Raw genomic sequence first — 16258 nt, 5'->3', positions numbered from 1 at the left:
AGAGCATGGTTAGTGTGTTCTGCTCCTGACTAGCAATTAGTAGCACATTGTTGAGTTTCTTTTTCTTAAAAGAAGGGGGGGGGAGAGGGAGAAAACCTCTCTCACATGAGCCCTGAAGTTTCAGAGTAAACATACCAAATCAAGAACTCTAAAATCTGAAGTTCACTCTAACACATGAAACTTTTTCTATAGTAATTGCAATTAAAATATTTAGTAGGTTTGTGCATGTTGTTTCTTCATCATGACTCTTGGTTTGTTTATTGGACAGGGTAAGACAGGGTGAGACAGTGAATCAATCACTGAACATTCACTGCAGGTACATGCAATGTCAGGAGACAGCAGATATCTACTGAAACACGCTGAGAAGGACTTAAACTGTTGCTGTTAGAGCAGTGTTATGTTGTATTGAACGTTGTTTTTAAACTGCAAGAACCTCTTGTATAGATGAAATACTTGTATAGAAATCAAGAAGATGAGGAAAGAGCTCTATAAATCATATATTGCCATGTTAGTAAGACAAGCCGTACGGTTTTTCTGAGACGTAGTTTTCTGTGTTCTTGAAATTGGTACAGGGATATTTTCAAGAATATGAAAATAAGTTCACTAGTATTTTTTGAGGTGTTTCATTATTAAGTTAGTAAGTTTTATGAGAAAAATGTTAAAAAGAGAAAATTTATTTTACCAAGCATTACATTAATGTTCACTGAAACAGGCAGTATGCAGTGAGAATTAAGATAATATACTGATATTTCAGTCACTGTGCATTGTGTATGTTGTCTGATTTGTGAACTGAATGTGAATGCATGTCCTGCATATAAAAACATTTATGTCATGTACAAGCAGATTTTTAACTACTGTTGGGGGGGAAGGACTTGACAACCCTATTTTTGAAATTCTGTAACTTCAGGATACGTAATTCTGCAGACAATATTGTGAAATAGTTTTTTTAACAGCAGTAATTTTAAAAAAAAATATTTTAATGGTACAAATTAGCAATTTGCTTTTGGCAATATATTTTCCTTTATTTTCCTGTTTTTAATTCTAAAATATCAGTTGGATTTATTTCACTAAGTAGGTGTTTGCAGTCTTCATTTTTTAAATGGCATCATCTGTATGTAAACTGTAGTATTAGTCCTTACTGGTATTTGAAAGCAAACTTGAAAACTAACAGGTAATAATAGGTGGTAACCTGAATACTGTAATTAATTTCTAGTAGCATTGTTGCTGAAAGAAGTAACCTTTTACAAAATGAAATGACGAGGGGTGATACAAAAAGGATTTTTACAAGAATTTTTTGTCTCTTGTAGCTTGTTCAAATCATCATAAACACAACACACCTGGAACAAGCCTGTAAATACCTTGAGGATTTTATATCTAACATTACAAATATTTCACAAGTGACTGTTCACACTGCAAGACTTTATGGACTTTCTACATTTAAGGTATGGTATATGTCATCTGTTATAGGTCTATGTCTGAAAACTTATATTAAAATCACTATAAATGAAGCATTTTAAAACAAAAGGGGGTGAGGACAAAGCTGCACGCTTTCTCATTTTTGACTCTAAACCAATTCAGAACTGTTAAGAATTGTTGTAACACTGAGCAGATAAACACTGGTTTTTATGTTATCGGTATGATCTGAAATATGTACATATGCAAGAAGCATCAATATTCTTCCCAATGCATCTTCTATTAAGTTACGAAATGACAAGCTAAGCTTAACTGCACTGGCAGCTTTCAACAGATTAAGGTCCAGTCTATGTAATATCTCCCCTTTCTGAACGGAATCAAGCAAAACAGCCAGTTTAATCTAAATTTTTTGTATTTATTTGTTTTTATTCTACAATAGAGATATTTTGTGGTATATTTTCGAATTGTGTAATTTAGTAATATAAAAGCAGTATTAAGAATGTGCTACAAAGCATAAATTATTCAATTATCTTTTTAGAATTCATATTTTACTTACGTGTCTTTTATATACACAGTAATACTTGTTAAAATGATTACTGGGAGCTTGACTGTTTCTGATGTATGGCAACTGCTTATCTGTGCAAGCTGTATTTTCTCTGACATTTTCCATAAATGGCAGAAGTACATAAGCTTGTAGCTCAAAAAATTAACGTAACTCATTGGTGATGCATACCTAGCGTAGACAATTGTAATTTCAACAGTTAACATGGCAACATTTGTAAGCCAAGTACAAAATAACCCTAAAATAAAAAATGTTTTTGTTTGCTTTTTATTCATGGCTCCTCATCTCATTAGTAGGTGGGGTTCTCCTAGTTGTTCTTGCATTTGTCTATACAAAAATTCTGAAGGCTTTTGAAAATAGGAAACTAAAGCAAAAGTACCAAGTGACTTGTGTAGTCGCATCTGATGCCCTTGGTAGACCAAAAACCATACCCTCATCTGTGAAGTCCTTCTCCGCAATATTACTCAAAAGACCTTAGTCCTTTTTCAGTTTTAAGGCAGACACGTACGTTGTTAGTGAGAAACCTGCACATAAAAATGAAATTGGTGAAGCCAACTTATATACGTAATGTCAGGTAACTCAAGATGACTGAGATTTATCCCTAAGATAAATTAGTCAAAATTCTGATCCTTGCTCAGGCTGGTTTACGTTATAATGAAGGGTAAGCTCTAAAACAAGATCCCAACAGCTGGACTAGCTATGCTGAGTGCAAAGATGATTTGGTCTCAGACCACTGAATGACCCTACACCAGAAACCCTCCTGTGCAGTGGCTCTGGGAACAGGTGTAGAGGTGCTTAGAGATTCTTCATGCTCTGGTGGTGGTTGAGTGCCGGGTACTTCTTTCAAGCACTAGATGGTTGTGTACATCAAAGAACCAAGTTTTGGTATTCGTATACATAAAATATGGCAGAAATTATTTCATTGACCGAGTCTGGCTGAGTGGGGTTATTTTGGTTTTGAATAGAAGCAAATGTGTGTGCTTAGTGGGGTGGTTTGGGTATTTCTTTCTGAAGAAAACATTCTCACAGAAGAATAATCTTGTATAGGTTACTTTGTGCTGTTAATGCAGCCAGTGCATTGCCTTCTTAGTCACTTCTATACAGAAATTTTTGAAAGAGAAACAAGACAAAACAACAAAAAGTCATCAGGGATTCCAGAGCAGCTGCAACTTGAACTTTAGGTATTTGGGTTTTTTTCAGTGTACCCTGAAACAAAGGAGAGTGATTTCTTGTATTTATGGGATAAAGAGGACTAATCCTATTGAGAGTAGTTCTGTTTTCTGTACTTCATTTTTTCTCTTGATGCAATATGTAGCCTATCCTATTATAATATCCCCTCTGGCATAAATGTTAAAAGGTGGGTGAGGTGGAATAAGACATCATCATTGCAAGACACTTCATATTTCCAGTTGATTACCAACAATTTTCCCATTAACTGTCATTTGTTTTGCTAAGAATTTAATGAATAAGGCAAGACAGTAGAGTTCTGGCCTAGCAACCATAGTTAGGTTACCATTGCCCTACCAGTAGTTTTACTAATTTTGTCCTGTCCTAAAGATCTAGGCTGCCAAGTCTGCTTGTTGTGTACTGACAGTGCATGTGTGTCTGAATTTGCGTATCTGTAGATATTTTTGTGTAATGTCGATCCATAATCTTTTTAACATTCAAACAAAACACTTAATGCAGACATCATATTTGATTTAAGAGGTAAGATGTTCTTTATCCTTGAATTTCATTGAATAAATGCAGTTGAAAGTTTGCATTATATTTTGTGCTGATTGCTTATGCTGTAATTTATGTTTAACTATCCTACAAACTATCTGAATTGTATTAGAGGAAATCACAGAATATTATGTCTGTGTTTAGAGAGCTTAGTATCTATGTATTTTAGAAAAATACAGAATGAATGCTGACAAACATGTAAGAATTTTTATGGTTTGTCTCCTGTCTCTTTTCCTGGAGAACATGTTAGCACAGTGTTCTCCACTTATAGTAGAAAATTCTATTCTCGTTAATCCCTCTTTTTTTTCCTCTATTTTAATGAAAAACTGCTTGCAGTTCCCCAACTGAGCCCTCACAGAGTTTGGTATGTTCAACTATTATTAAATTCATCTCCTGGTGGCAAATCATGTCACCTCCATTCTTTGAGTGGTTGAAAATCTCCTTTTATTAGCAGCATTGATCACATTTACATTCCATAAGGTGATCTTATAAGTACATCTACACTGTATTTTTTTAATAGAAGCCTTCAGACCTAATTCACAGTTGCTATTTTAGAGGGCTGTTTTTCTCGTTTTATTTTTGTATGTAAGATCTCATGTTAAGTTTTTCAAACTCTCCAAGCATTGTTTCATGTGGGTGGAAATTAAAAAAAAAAAACAACCCACACCAAAATTTGTTTAATTTTATCATATTAAAAAACTGTGTCACTTTCAAGATTTATAGCCACATTTTCCAGCTTTGGATGACCACTGTTTTCCTTTGTTTAAATCAGCAGTCACACTAAGCATAAATAGGTGTATTTGCAGATCAAGCTGATAGAAGTTCTTGAGCCCAGGGTCTCAGCATTAAGCTGTGTAATGGCTGTTGGAGAGCCAGATACACAACATCAAATCCTGTGCAGGGCTTCAGGATGTCCTCTGAGAGAAAAACCATTTAACAAAACTGTGTCATTTATCCTTTTCACTTTATAATGGGGGGAAATCTGGTGAGCTTTCAAAAGGCTTTGATGCAATTCTGTCACCAAGTTAAAAGAAGAGATGGAGTTAATTCATATGCCTCTAGGAGTCATCCCAAATCTAAATACTGCTAACTTACTCTTTCTTGACTTGTGCACAGATTCACAGTGCTGCTTCTCAGAAGTAACTTCTGGGTTTGAAATCCAGTTGCTCGGCTGTTCACTGTTTTCTCAGGGAATAGAGCAACATGCCTTGCTTAAAGTACTGGCAGCACGCTGCTCCACTTGTAAACAAATAACCAAAGCAAAATAAAAGGTAGCCAAAAACAGGCTTCCAAAACAGAAAGTGAAGGACTGGTCTTGCCACTGCCAGTAACTCATCTTAACTGGTAAAGATGATACAACCACTCCATAAATTACTTAGTTTTTAAACAAAATAGCCCAAACCCAACCAAACAAAAAAATCCAAGCAATTGCAGTAAACCTAAGCAGATGTATTTGAAAGTCCTGTCATTATAGACTGTTGAAACTGAGGTCTTATTGTTAGTTAGAAACTTTAAATATAGAGTTGACTTTATTTGAAGCTTTTATAGTCACAGCCATCTACAAAATTGTGGATGTCAGCATATTCCTTTATTTGATGTGTTAACAGGTTGCCAGGTTCTTGTGTGTTGGATTGTGAGAGCTGTTCAGTGGAGGCTTTTATGAGTTGGTTTAGCAGTAAAAACACTATTTTTAGGGAATTGTAGTTTGATATTGATACATGGCAGGGCCACATGCCTTCTTGCTTCCTCCTAAAGTGCCTGACAGACTAAAGACTAAATTTGACACACTCAGTGTGATGCCACCTATAAGCTTAGATCATTTTGATTTTTTTTTTCTTTTTCCATTTTGCCTTTCTTATTTACACCTTTCTGAAGTGCCGTTTTTTTGGACTGCTTTCTCCCAGAGGAAATTAGCAATGGGAATTTCATCCACTTTTATATTGCTTCAGTATATCCAGCCTATTTTTACTCTCTAAAAACCATCAGCAAATGACTGGTTCGCTTTAAATCAAATGTCTTTATTGAATTATTTCTCCAGATCAGTGAAGAAAGTTTCGTGTTGAGCCTAAATTAGAACATAGAATTTATTGAGTGTCTTTAAACTCAAGGCTGGCAAAAGCATGACTTTCCAGCAACATACACCTTGTCAAGCATCTGTACATAGATCTTGTTGCATCTATGAGGATGTCCTCTAAACAAATAAGGAGGTAGATAGCATCATAAGCTCATTTCACAGTAAATGCTAGACTTTACCTCTGTACTGTTCCAAAAAGTAGAATCCGGGTGGTGGCAGAACAAAAAGTAAGGGTGGGGGGAATAAGGGAGTGCTCTGAATCACGGTGTGTGATGATCAGGATATTTAAAGGAGGATGAAAAATGATGAGTATTCTTCAGATGTGCAGCTTTAAGACAATTACATAAAAATCATACAATTGCTGGACCTCTAGCCATAACAGATAAAATAATTGGGTACTTTTATTATTTTCTTTGTAAAAGAGGCCAAATAAACTTTGTGTCAGGGTTGATAAATTTGTAAGGCTGAATTAAAGATGATTGTTTTGAAGAGAGCAAAGCAATTGCTTTGTTTCCAGATTAAAATTAATTTAATTTGTCTCTGAGAATTTAGATTATTCTATAAACATATTCTGTTACAAACACTCTTATAGTATACATTATGGGAATATTTTAAAAACTACAGCCTCAGACTTATTGTAAGACAGAAGTTAAAATATTGATTTAAATAAAATATTTTTTGAATCTAAGAAAAACACAAGACTTCAGTTTTGTTGCTTAGTATAATTTTATCTGCATTCTAATAATATTTTAGAGTTCTGACAATTGCACACAATTTTTTTTCAGGATGCAAGGCATGCAGCAGAAGGAGAAATATACACAAAACTTAACCAAAAAATAGATGAATTTATTCAGATTGCTGATTATGATTGGACAATGTCTGAGTCGGATGGAAGAGCCAGTGGATACTTAATGGACCTTATTAACTTTTTAAGAAGCACGTTTCAAGTTTTTACTCATTTACCTGTAAGTGTTCAAAATTAAGTTTAATTTCAAACTATTGGAGCATTATTTTATTTTAAAATACTAAGATTTTTAAGATAGATATAATTTTTGAATTGTGCACATGCTGGCAGATGTATTTTTTAATTTTTTTCAGTACAGATATATTTTCAGATGTGTTTCAGTATGCTGATGATGCTTTACTCATGGTAATACTTAGAAAATACTTTCAAATACTTCAGTAATATTGTTAACAACAGCTAATTTGCAAATAGTATATGAACTCATGCAGTTTTCTAGAGCATCAGATGGCCTTTTTAATTAACCATATTGGTTCTGTGTACACCTGCATTGATTCAGACAGTGCAGAATTGGTGCAAATCCTGCATTTGTGCATAAGATTATGGAGATCTTGGATTCTCCAAAGTTGTTTTTAGCTAAATAGTTTTGATCATAAAAAGTCATTTGATTATAGTTAACTGAGCTTCACTGAAATGAATCCTTGTTCATACTCCAATATATCCTGTGTTATTTTGTCCTGGGTAAAAGGGTACTGTTAACCTGTTTTATGTACCAATTGTTATAGTCCGTTGTGTGATTTCCCCTTGTTTTAAGACAAAAAAAGACTATTTCTAGTTTGACTTATCATCATAATAGTTTATAGCTTTATAGGTCTGGAGTAACTTCAATAAGTCTTTCAAGCTACATCTGCTTTTCATCAGGTTGTCCTTGGTTGCTACTGTCACATTGATATCTGAGTGCTTTACCCATGTGCATTGCTTATAAAGAATAAGTCCTCAATGCATAGAATGTTTTGAGGCTCCAGACTGGAAGTAAAATATAATTTCTTTATGTGCACAGCAAGGTGTTGAAGTTGCTGGCACAGTGGGCATATCTGGTCTTCCAAATCACATGTGAAGAGGCTGTGATTCTTCAGGCTCCTGTTTTTTTACTGACTCAAAGACATAACCCACTCAAAATGTGTCATGTAATATTGATGTGAATGTGATGGGTGAGGCATGTGCTTCTGTGCCAAATCAGTTGAGTGTTTTTTGATAAGAATAGCAAGTTAGATAGTTAAATTCATTGTAACTTAACATACAAAGCAGTGTGAACAAAAGGTAGTGCTCCTCAATAGTCATATGCATATAGCAGTTAAGGGGTGCAACTTCTCGAGGAGGGATGTACAGAAGTCTGTCATGAATGCATGTTGTGATAGAGCTGTTTGGAAATGAGCCACAGACAGAACGAAGCGTTGTGTTAAGGGGGATGGAATGAAGCAGCTGTGGTTAGGACTTGAAAAGTGTGAAAGGAATAGAAAGAAGTATGTGCCTGGGGGCGCAGTCAGCCTTTGGAGAAAGCTAGTCCCTATGAAGAGGTTATTCTGTAATTTCAAACTCTGGTCAGGTAATGGGCAGGGTGTAGAATTATATAGACAACTAGTCTGGACTGGCAAGAGGGTTCTTGTAATTTTTGATTTATCCTGTGTATCACTCCCTATACTGGCTCGGCCAATTGTAGAAACATACAGTCCTATGAATGTTGTTGTGCATGAGCTGTGGAGGTTATATGAAAATGTGTATACAGTTTCATTATGGTGATTCTGGTTAGATTTGTAATAGTAAGTTCTTTTCATTAGAGGAAAATTTATACTAAAAGCATTTTCAAAGATCAGCCTGAAACTAGGTTCCATAACTCATTAAAATAGTAAGTGTTTTGGAGTGATTAACTAAGCTAGATTCTTATACGCCATAGTTAAGATTTGGCATAGTTTTAGTATTCAGTTTCATTAATGGATTATTGTATTAACGTCACAGTGTCATTTCCATAATAATTTTTATATGGCTGGAAACATTCCACTACTCAAAATAGTTTCTTGGAACCTTTTCTGTAATTAGAAATCAGAAAACAAAAGTCCTAGCCACTGGCTATAAGAAAAGGAAAGAGCAGGACAAGTAGAGGAATCTCTTCTCTTCCTACCATAGTATACCCGATCATGTTAGAGGGCATTGTGCTAGGGCTAGGGGCACTGCTTGGCCACACTAGTTCTCCACAGTCTTGTTCAAGGGTCACTGACTTTCTCTTTGATATTGTTTCAAACTCTAGTCTTGTAGAAGTGTTATAATATGTTCTTTAACAATTTTTTGTTGCATTCCTTGGGTTCCTGTCATTAGGGTCTTGTTTTATTTTAGCTGTATGTGTAAGCTGTGTAAATGCACAGGGGTGTGTCTCCTTTTGTGCTTCCGTATGCTGAAGCATTTCTGTACCAATGTAGACATAGCTTTTAAAAAATACATCTTATGTTACATATCTGTTTTATGCAATTTGTATTATTTTTATTGGAACATTAGAGATCTAAATCAGGTAGACCATGATCTCAATTTTACTGAACCTGCATGCTTTGTGGCACAACTTAGTTGGGGTCTGATATCTCTGTTGAATCACTGGAAATGTCTTGCGTCTCTGAAGTTTTTTTTTCCTCTTAAGTTTTACATCTTGGTTTTCTCCTCTGTGTTCGTTTACTGTACTTGAGAAGCAGTTTTGGAAAAGAAAAAGCTTTATTCCACCCTGCAGTTATATTACCATTAGATTTATGTTAAAATTTATTAATGGGTTGTGTTACATTTAGATTCTTATTGTCCTGAGCCATTCTAAGTCTTGCTTGAACAAAGTATGTTAATGACATACAGATAGCCTTTGTAAGCCAGGATGATAAACATCGCATTTATTTTTTAACCTAAGTATTTTGGAATATATTATTTCTTATCATGAAAACATTCTGGAAAGGAATATCAACAGACACTTCGTCATTTGAAGTTTACTACTTTGATATTGTGGCATAAAGTTCCTTATTTCGGAAAATCAGTTTATCGATGAATTAGTATTATTTAAATTATAATATCTTTGTTATGCCTCAACAAAATATTATATAAGTTCACAGGTTTAAAAAAAATAATTTAAGGAATTATGTAACTGTAATTGTTCTTTTTGGAAGCTTTTCCTTACCATTTATTGCTACCAATTTTTTATTCTTTTTTTTTTTTTTTTGATGTTGACAGTACATCTTAATTTTTTTGTTTTGATTGCCTTACTGGTTTCCTTCTCAGAATAACAACAATGACCATGCAGCTATGTCGGTAAGTAGATGCAAGATGAAGAAAAAGCATGTGAACTGAAAAACTATGAACTGCCTGCAGGCTTATTGCTTCAATTTTTAATAATTTAATAAAAAGATCTTTCTGTTTTGCTGATGACTTGCTGTGTACCTTGTGTGGTTGCATGCAGGGATCTGGTTAATGACTAACATTGGGCTTTCGTACACTGGGACAGCAGGACCCCTAAAAACCTTGCAGAAGGTTGGTAGGGTGTGCCTTGCATCCCAAATGAGATAATTTAGAGGAGACTATTGGGAAGAGAGGTCAGGTATCAAAATGCAGCTATGAGACATGCATACAGAGTAAGGGTAGAGTGATATAACAGAATAAACAATCAGTGAAAGTTCCATCGTTTCTCTGCTACATCTGCCTGGGGTCAAGGGAACGTCTGTGTTCAATTTTTATTTTTTATGATGATGATGGATTGAGTTTAAGAATTCTTCCAAGCCCTGATTATTTTCAGGTCATCAATTTTTGTTTAAGGAGTTTGTTTTGATTTGGCATAAGCATTTACATGATAATGACAGTGTTGAAATTAATATTATTCTGTTGAGTGGCTTCTGAATACTGAATTTCTGAACTTTTACTAATTTTTTCTAATATGGTTGAATCTTGTTCACTTAAGTAGTATACAGCAACAAATGTATACTGGGCTGTTCACTGTTTAAGTGAACAAATGTGTAAGGCACTTAGAGTACAGTGTGGGAATAACCCTGTTCATTGCTACAGTCTGGAAAGCAATTGACTGAGTAGTAGCTCTGTGGATCTGGAGAGAGGATCTGGCAGTGGACTTTCAAGTTAGTAGGAGCCTAGAGCACATGAGTTACAAATGGAGATTTAGGAAAGTGGATTATTTAGTTTGTTAAAGAGAAGGCTAGGGAGAGATCTAGTGGCAGCCTCCAGCCTCTTAAAGAACAGATACAAAGGTGATGGAGCCAAACTCCTCTTGGTAGGGCTGACAAATTCACATGTGGCTATGGTCACAAGTAGAAGCTTAGGAGATGAAGCTTTGACATGAGGAAAAAGTTTGCATGAAGAGAGTAGTGTGGTGATGGAGGAGGTTACCCAGAGAGGCTGTTGAATTCCCATCCTTGGTTGTTGAAGGCTCAGCCAGAAAAAAGGACAACAGACCTGAAATACTGTTGGCAATAGTGCTACTCCAAGTAGGAGGCTGGACTAGATGACATTGGTAGTTCATTCCAATGAACATTTCTATGATTTGAATACTCAGCCTCATGTTGAACTGTCAAGCTAATAGGTGTCATGACCACTCGAAATATTGAATATTTTGTGTAGAAATATTTCCTGTTAGTGTTGAGTAGGTGTCAGTATGCTGGTTATGTCATGACCAAGTACTAGCAGAATTTCAGAGATGCAGAGCTCAGAGGCTGCATTGGTTTTCAAAGGTTATAATTTCAGAGTCATGCAGTTTTTAATGGTTCTGTTTTCTAAAGTTACAAGAATTTAGTCTTTTGAGATTATTGCTGTTTTCAGTGTTTTTTACATCCCATTTTAAGTTCGTATTGCAGTTTATAGGGCCATTAGATACTTTGAATCAAAAAAACAACTTAAAATTTCATTATGCAGCCATTAATCTCATAAAATTAGTTGAATGATCAAATTTGTTATTAAGGACCTGCATTTTTTTTAGTTTTCATTTTGAACAGTTAAAGAAAAATCATACCTTTTAATTTCAGATCAGTTAATTTGAAATTATAGAGGGTGTATATATAAGTGGTTTTAATCTAATTTAGAATTAGCTGAAGTTTTATTCTAGATATGTGCTTGGTCAGTACAAAGTTAGTATTGGATAACTCTTTGGAAAAGAATGACTATTGAAAAGTAACAGTTACAAATTACTTTCAAGTAGGTACTTTTTTATTATTTCAGTAGAAATTGGGGCAGAGACTGGAAGTAAAATAAATTCTTAAAAATTTCATTAGTTTTTTTTAGTATACTTATATTTTATCAATAGTTGAAAAGTTGGATTTTAGTCCTGATTTTAAGTAACATAATGCTTTAGTTATGACTGATAAAATTTGTATGTTTAGTTTCTTTGCATTTTCTGAAAGTTTTTTGTTTCATTTCATATTGTTAAATTAATTCTTCAACTTAATTTCTTAGATGTAACAGATTTGTTATTTCCTTTTATGCTGAGGATGGCAGTTTCTGTTATTTTATTGTTTCTGTGATTGGCAGCAAAAGCCTAATTTCACAGCTTGCAGTGAGGGTGAAAGGGTGGTGGTTTTCTGCAGCTATATTCAAAAACTGTCAATCAACAGCCTCCACAGGCTACTTAGAGAATGGGTTTTCTTACTGATTTCTCCAAATGCCACTTCATGCTGTCTTTGATTGGCACAGTCTGGCAGGGAGGATGGATGAATCTGTCACTGGCTGGTTAATTGTGTTGCTGGTCTCAGCCTGACATCAGGTCTTTGACTCCTAAGTGGCTCAATACAAAACAAATTAGCAGATTGTAGTCATATTTCTCATTCTATATGCTTTGACTTTGTTGAATGCAGTCCATAAATCATATTGACTGACACTATAGTGAATGATGAAAGCTGCTTTTGAGACAGCTAGCATGGGTCTTAGAAAGCAGTACCGCGAAGGTGCCGTGGAAGGATGCATATGGCTGACCCTTTGGGAATTTCCTAGGAGCCAAATGTTTCTTTACTGCAATTGTTCTTCGGAGAAAAGCTTTTGGGTCCTATAAAAAAGGATTTAATATGTCAGCAGATTCTCTTTACAAGCTCCTTTGAAATATAAGAAGTTTGTGTAAGGGTTTTCTCTTTTTACAAACTGGTATTTCAGCAAAATGTGAGGGCTGGGTGAAAAAACAGTTGCCTTTAACACTGTTAGCAGGTGTTTTTGCTTATAGAATAGAGTCCTTGTTTCTTAAACTTTACATTGGTTGAGTGGAAGAATAGGTTTTGTAGATAGCAGCAATTAGCATAGGCACAGCAGAGATAATAGTAGTGTCTCCAAATGGGAGGCAACTGGAGCGAATGTGAGAAGCCTGCTGAATCTCTGCATGCTATTGGATATAGGTATTTAATTGCTAAGTACAGTAACCACAGCCACCCCCCCTTAACAATAATAATAGTAATAATAATAATTTTAAAAACCCAAACTGACAGATAATAAACATTAAGAATGTTTTAAAACTGAGATTTGTTTAATTCTGGAAAATAAATGTTATTGCTATGTTTATGTATCCTTACATTTCCTCTTCAAAATGCATTATGAAAAAATGGTGAGGAATTGATTAATTGGAGGATGGTGGAAATTAGGAGATGGATTTTTAACTAGATCTTATTTGTCAAACACAAATTTGAATTTAATTCTTTTCTGAATATCATACATCCAACGTATTTTGAACTGGGAAGCACTGAATTTTGAAGAGGATAACAGTGAAGTTTACATTTCTCTCAGTTAAAATTCAGCATTTTGATTAATATGCGTAGCTTCATTTTTTCTCTAGATTTAAGAAAATCAAGTGACTGTATTAAGTATAAACTGTGTGTAGTAAACTTCTATCATCTGTTGATATGTCATGTGAACAATAAGCCTGTAGTTCAAGTTACATAGTTCAAAATAGTTTAAATGTTAGGATGTTTCCATTTTATGAAATCTAAAAATAAACATCAAGTGTACATGCATTGATACTTATTTAAAGTCCAGGTGGCTTTTACCATGTCATTTCTGTATTGTAACCATTATCTTGTGCTCCAGTACTATTGATATTTGCCAGATTGTAACAATTAACTACAGATGCTTGTTAGAAATATAAAATTCTGTCTTTTATTTAAAACAATAGAGGAGTACACATTATTTGCATATGAAATAAATTGAATGTTAAAATTTTTCTTGACAACCTATTAATCTGGTTGAACTTTTATTACATTATAGTGGCAGCATAAATAGGACATGGAGCTGATTTGATGGAGCAGTACATTAAACAGAGATGCACTAGTTGTTCCATTAAATCAAAATGACATTTCCATTAAGTATTTCAAACCTACTACACTGTAATTAAATGAACTGTGGTTCATTGATTCCCCTTCTCACCTCCTTTTTTCCTTCTTTTTTCCCCTTTTTTTCCTCTTTTCTTTTTTTCCCATTCATATTGATATTGTTCTGCTTGGGGAATAGAGCTGCATGTCTCCCAGTATAATTACCATTGCGTTTGGGAGACTTTTAGGCATGCTGTTCTTGCATTGTTTCTTACATTCCTCCTTGTCAGTTCATCTATTTTGGTCAAAAATGTTATTTGCTTTTCCGAGATTTTCAATTAAGAAACTGACATCTCATTTTAGATATAAAGCTCCTAACAGTGCAAGGTATCCTAATGCTAAAGAGGTATTAGCAGAAGCCATTTAACGTTTCAGTGTGACATGTGAGGAGAGTGAAGGCTTTCCATTGTATTGTCTACATTTTAATTATGTTTTAACAAAGAATGGATTTTTAAAGTACAAATATTTAGGGCCAAGTTTTCTTTCTGTTATATGTATACATGAAAATTCAATGATATGAGCAAGTTGTCTTACTCAGGACAAGATCCTGGCTCTTCAGATGTTGAAGCAGACCTTTCCAAACTTTTTGGGACAGTGAACTGCTGTGTATCCTTATCATTTTTCATTGCTTATATGTGTTTCTGTGAGTCAACAGTGAATTGATTGACCTGACTTTGCAGAAAACAGCTGGAGAACCATTGGTTTAGAGAAATAGGTGTCGTCACTTAACTGATGGATATAAGTAAAACAATAGTGATGTGTGCTGCAGCAGGTGTATTATGTAATTATGATTTCTTTCAAGTAAGCGTGCTAATAGTTACCTTTGTTTCAATACGTATTGTAACATATAGACATCAGTTGAAAAGCATGGTTTAAGTACATTAAACTACAGAGATTCATGTAATTGCGTTTGAAAGCCAAGATCTCTCTGCTCTAAAAGACTGCAGTGCTATGAATAGCATGGTGCCACCTGATTGAGTATCTGGTCTTAGTTAATTTTCTTAGTTCTAAAGTAGAATTTCCATATCTTTCAATTTTTCTCTACTAAATTTTTAATAATTTATCAAATTAATGTCTGATTTTTGTGCTTTGTGTTTTGTCTCATGTTTGGAAAATTATTTGTCTCAATTACATATACATCGTAAAGACAAATGTTTCTAACTAGACTGTGATTGGAAAATTATTTCTATTTTGTACAGCAGAGGGCTACATTTCATTTTGTAAGTAGTTGATTACTGACAGCACTGATTCATTAAGCACCTGAAGAGATGATGGATAAGCATGAATATTTTAAGTAATTTAGCAACAAGCTTTTAGATGGAATTCAAACAATTTAAGTGCCAATAATTAGCACAAGCTGTTATGAGAATGCCCCAACTGAAAGCAATGGTTTTGGTTTATATAAAGTTTGGGGGTTTTTTTACTGGTTATTGTTAAAAATATGCAGCATGTTGATTTTCATTTCATTCTTGCTTTCATTCTGTTTGGGTAAAAAAAATTAAATAAATCCACAAATCTGTTCATATGCTTCAGCATCTTATTATTATTTTGGAAATGTCCTTATATTCATGAAGACTGTTGGATTTCTGGAAGAAATATCAATAATAGCTTTAACATAAATTTAATTTAGTTCCCTGTTTGATTTAATAGAAACAATGCTAACAGGTCAAAGAAATAACAACAAATGTGATCTTTCTTCTTCTAATCTAAGTTCTGCATCATTAAGACTTCAAGTGTATACTAAAACCAAATCAGATAAGCAGTTCTTTAGTGACGTATCATTTCTTTCTATCTTAAAACCTGTTGCTCTTTCCGCTAGGGTAAAGTGGCCCAGACAGCTTGCATGTCAGCCTGCCAGCATCTTTCAACGTCCCTAATGCAGATGCTACTGGACAGTGAATTAAAACAAATAAGCATGGGAGCGATTCAGCAGTTTAATTTAGATGTGATACAGTGTGAATGTAAGTAGATGTTCCAGAATTCCTATCTATATCTGTCTTAACACTGCAAAAAAATCATTTAATATAAGCCATATAGTGATCTTTTTCCATAATCTACTAAAGCTTTGTCCTTTTAAAAAAAAATATTACAGTACAGCTTCTTGTAAAAGTATTTATGAGTAAGTATGTTAACATTTGGGGGAAATTTTTTCATGAAAGTTTTTTTTTTTAATTTAAGTATCTGATTGAAATGGACATCTGTTGTTATTCCTAATGGAATCATAATCGCTATATTCAGTAAAAAGACTACAGTCTAGTACAGAATTGCCCAAACCCACATAAATAGTATGCTTTTATAGTTGAGAAAAAAAGGTCAAATGTCCGTGAAATTTTAATTTTCCCTCTTAAGTTTATTTATTATGATACAAATTTTAA

The 16258-nt window shown here is 34.2% G+C and overlaps 1 protein-coding gene across 9 annotated transcripts in view; it reads left to right on the top strand.

The window, feature by feature from the left end:
• The window catches only part of EXOC6 (exocyst complex component 6), a 96658-nt gene that overhangs the window by 46577 nt on the left and 33823 nt on the right, over positions 1-16258 (top strand). For 5 of the 9 annotated variants that reach the window (XM_074874952.1, XM_074874947.1, XM_074874946.1 and 2 more), the window contains exons 17-20: positions 1308-1442; positions 6557-6736; positions 9820-9849; positions 15703-15844. In XM_074874952.1, the coding sequence (XP_074731053.1) occupies positions 1308-1442; positions 6557-6736; positions 9820-9849; positions 15703-15844 (487 nt within the window). The remainder of the gene's footprint in view (positions 1-1307; positions 1443-6556; positions 6737-9819; positions 9850-15702; positions 15845-16258) is intronic. The other 4 variants (XM_074874948.1, XM_074874951.1, XM_074874950.1 and 1 more) reach the window with 1 other exon arrangement.

The sequence above is a fragment of the Strix uralensis genome, chromosome 7 (genome assembly GCF_047716275.1).
Source record: "Strix uralensis isolate ZFMK-TIS-50842 chromosome 7, bStrUra1, whole genome shotgun sequence".
Taxonomy (NCBI): domain Eukaryota; kingdom Metazoa; phylum Chordata; class Aves; order Strigiformes; family Strigidae; genus Strix; species Strix uralensis.
This window is presented reverse-complemented; position numbering and strand designations above follow the sequence as displayed.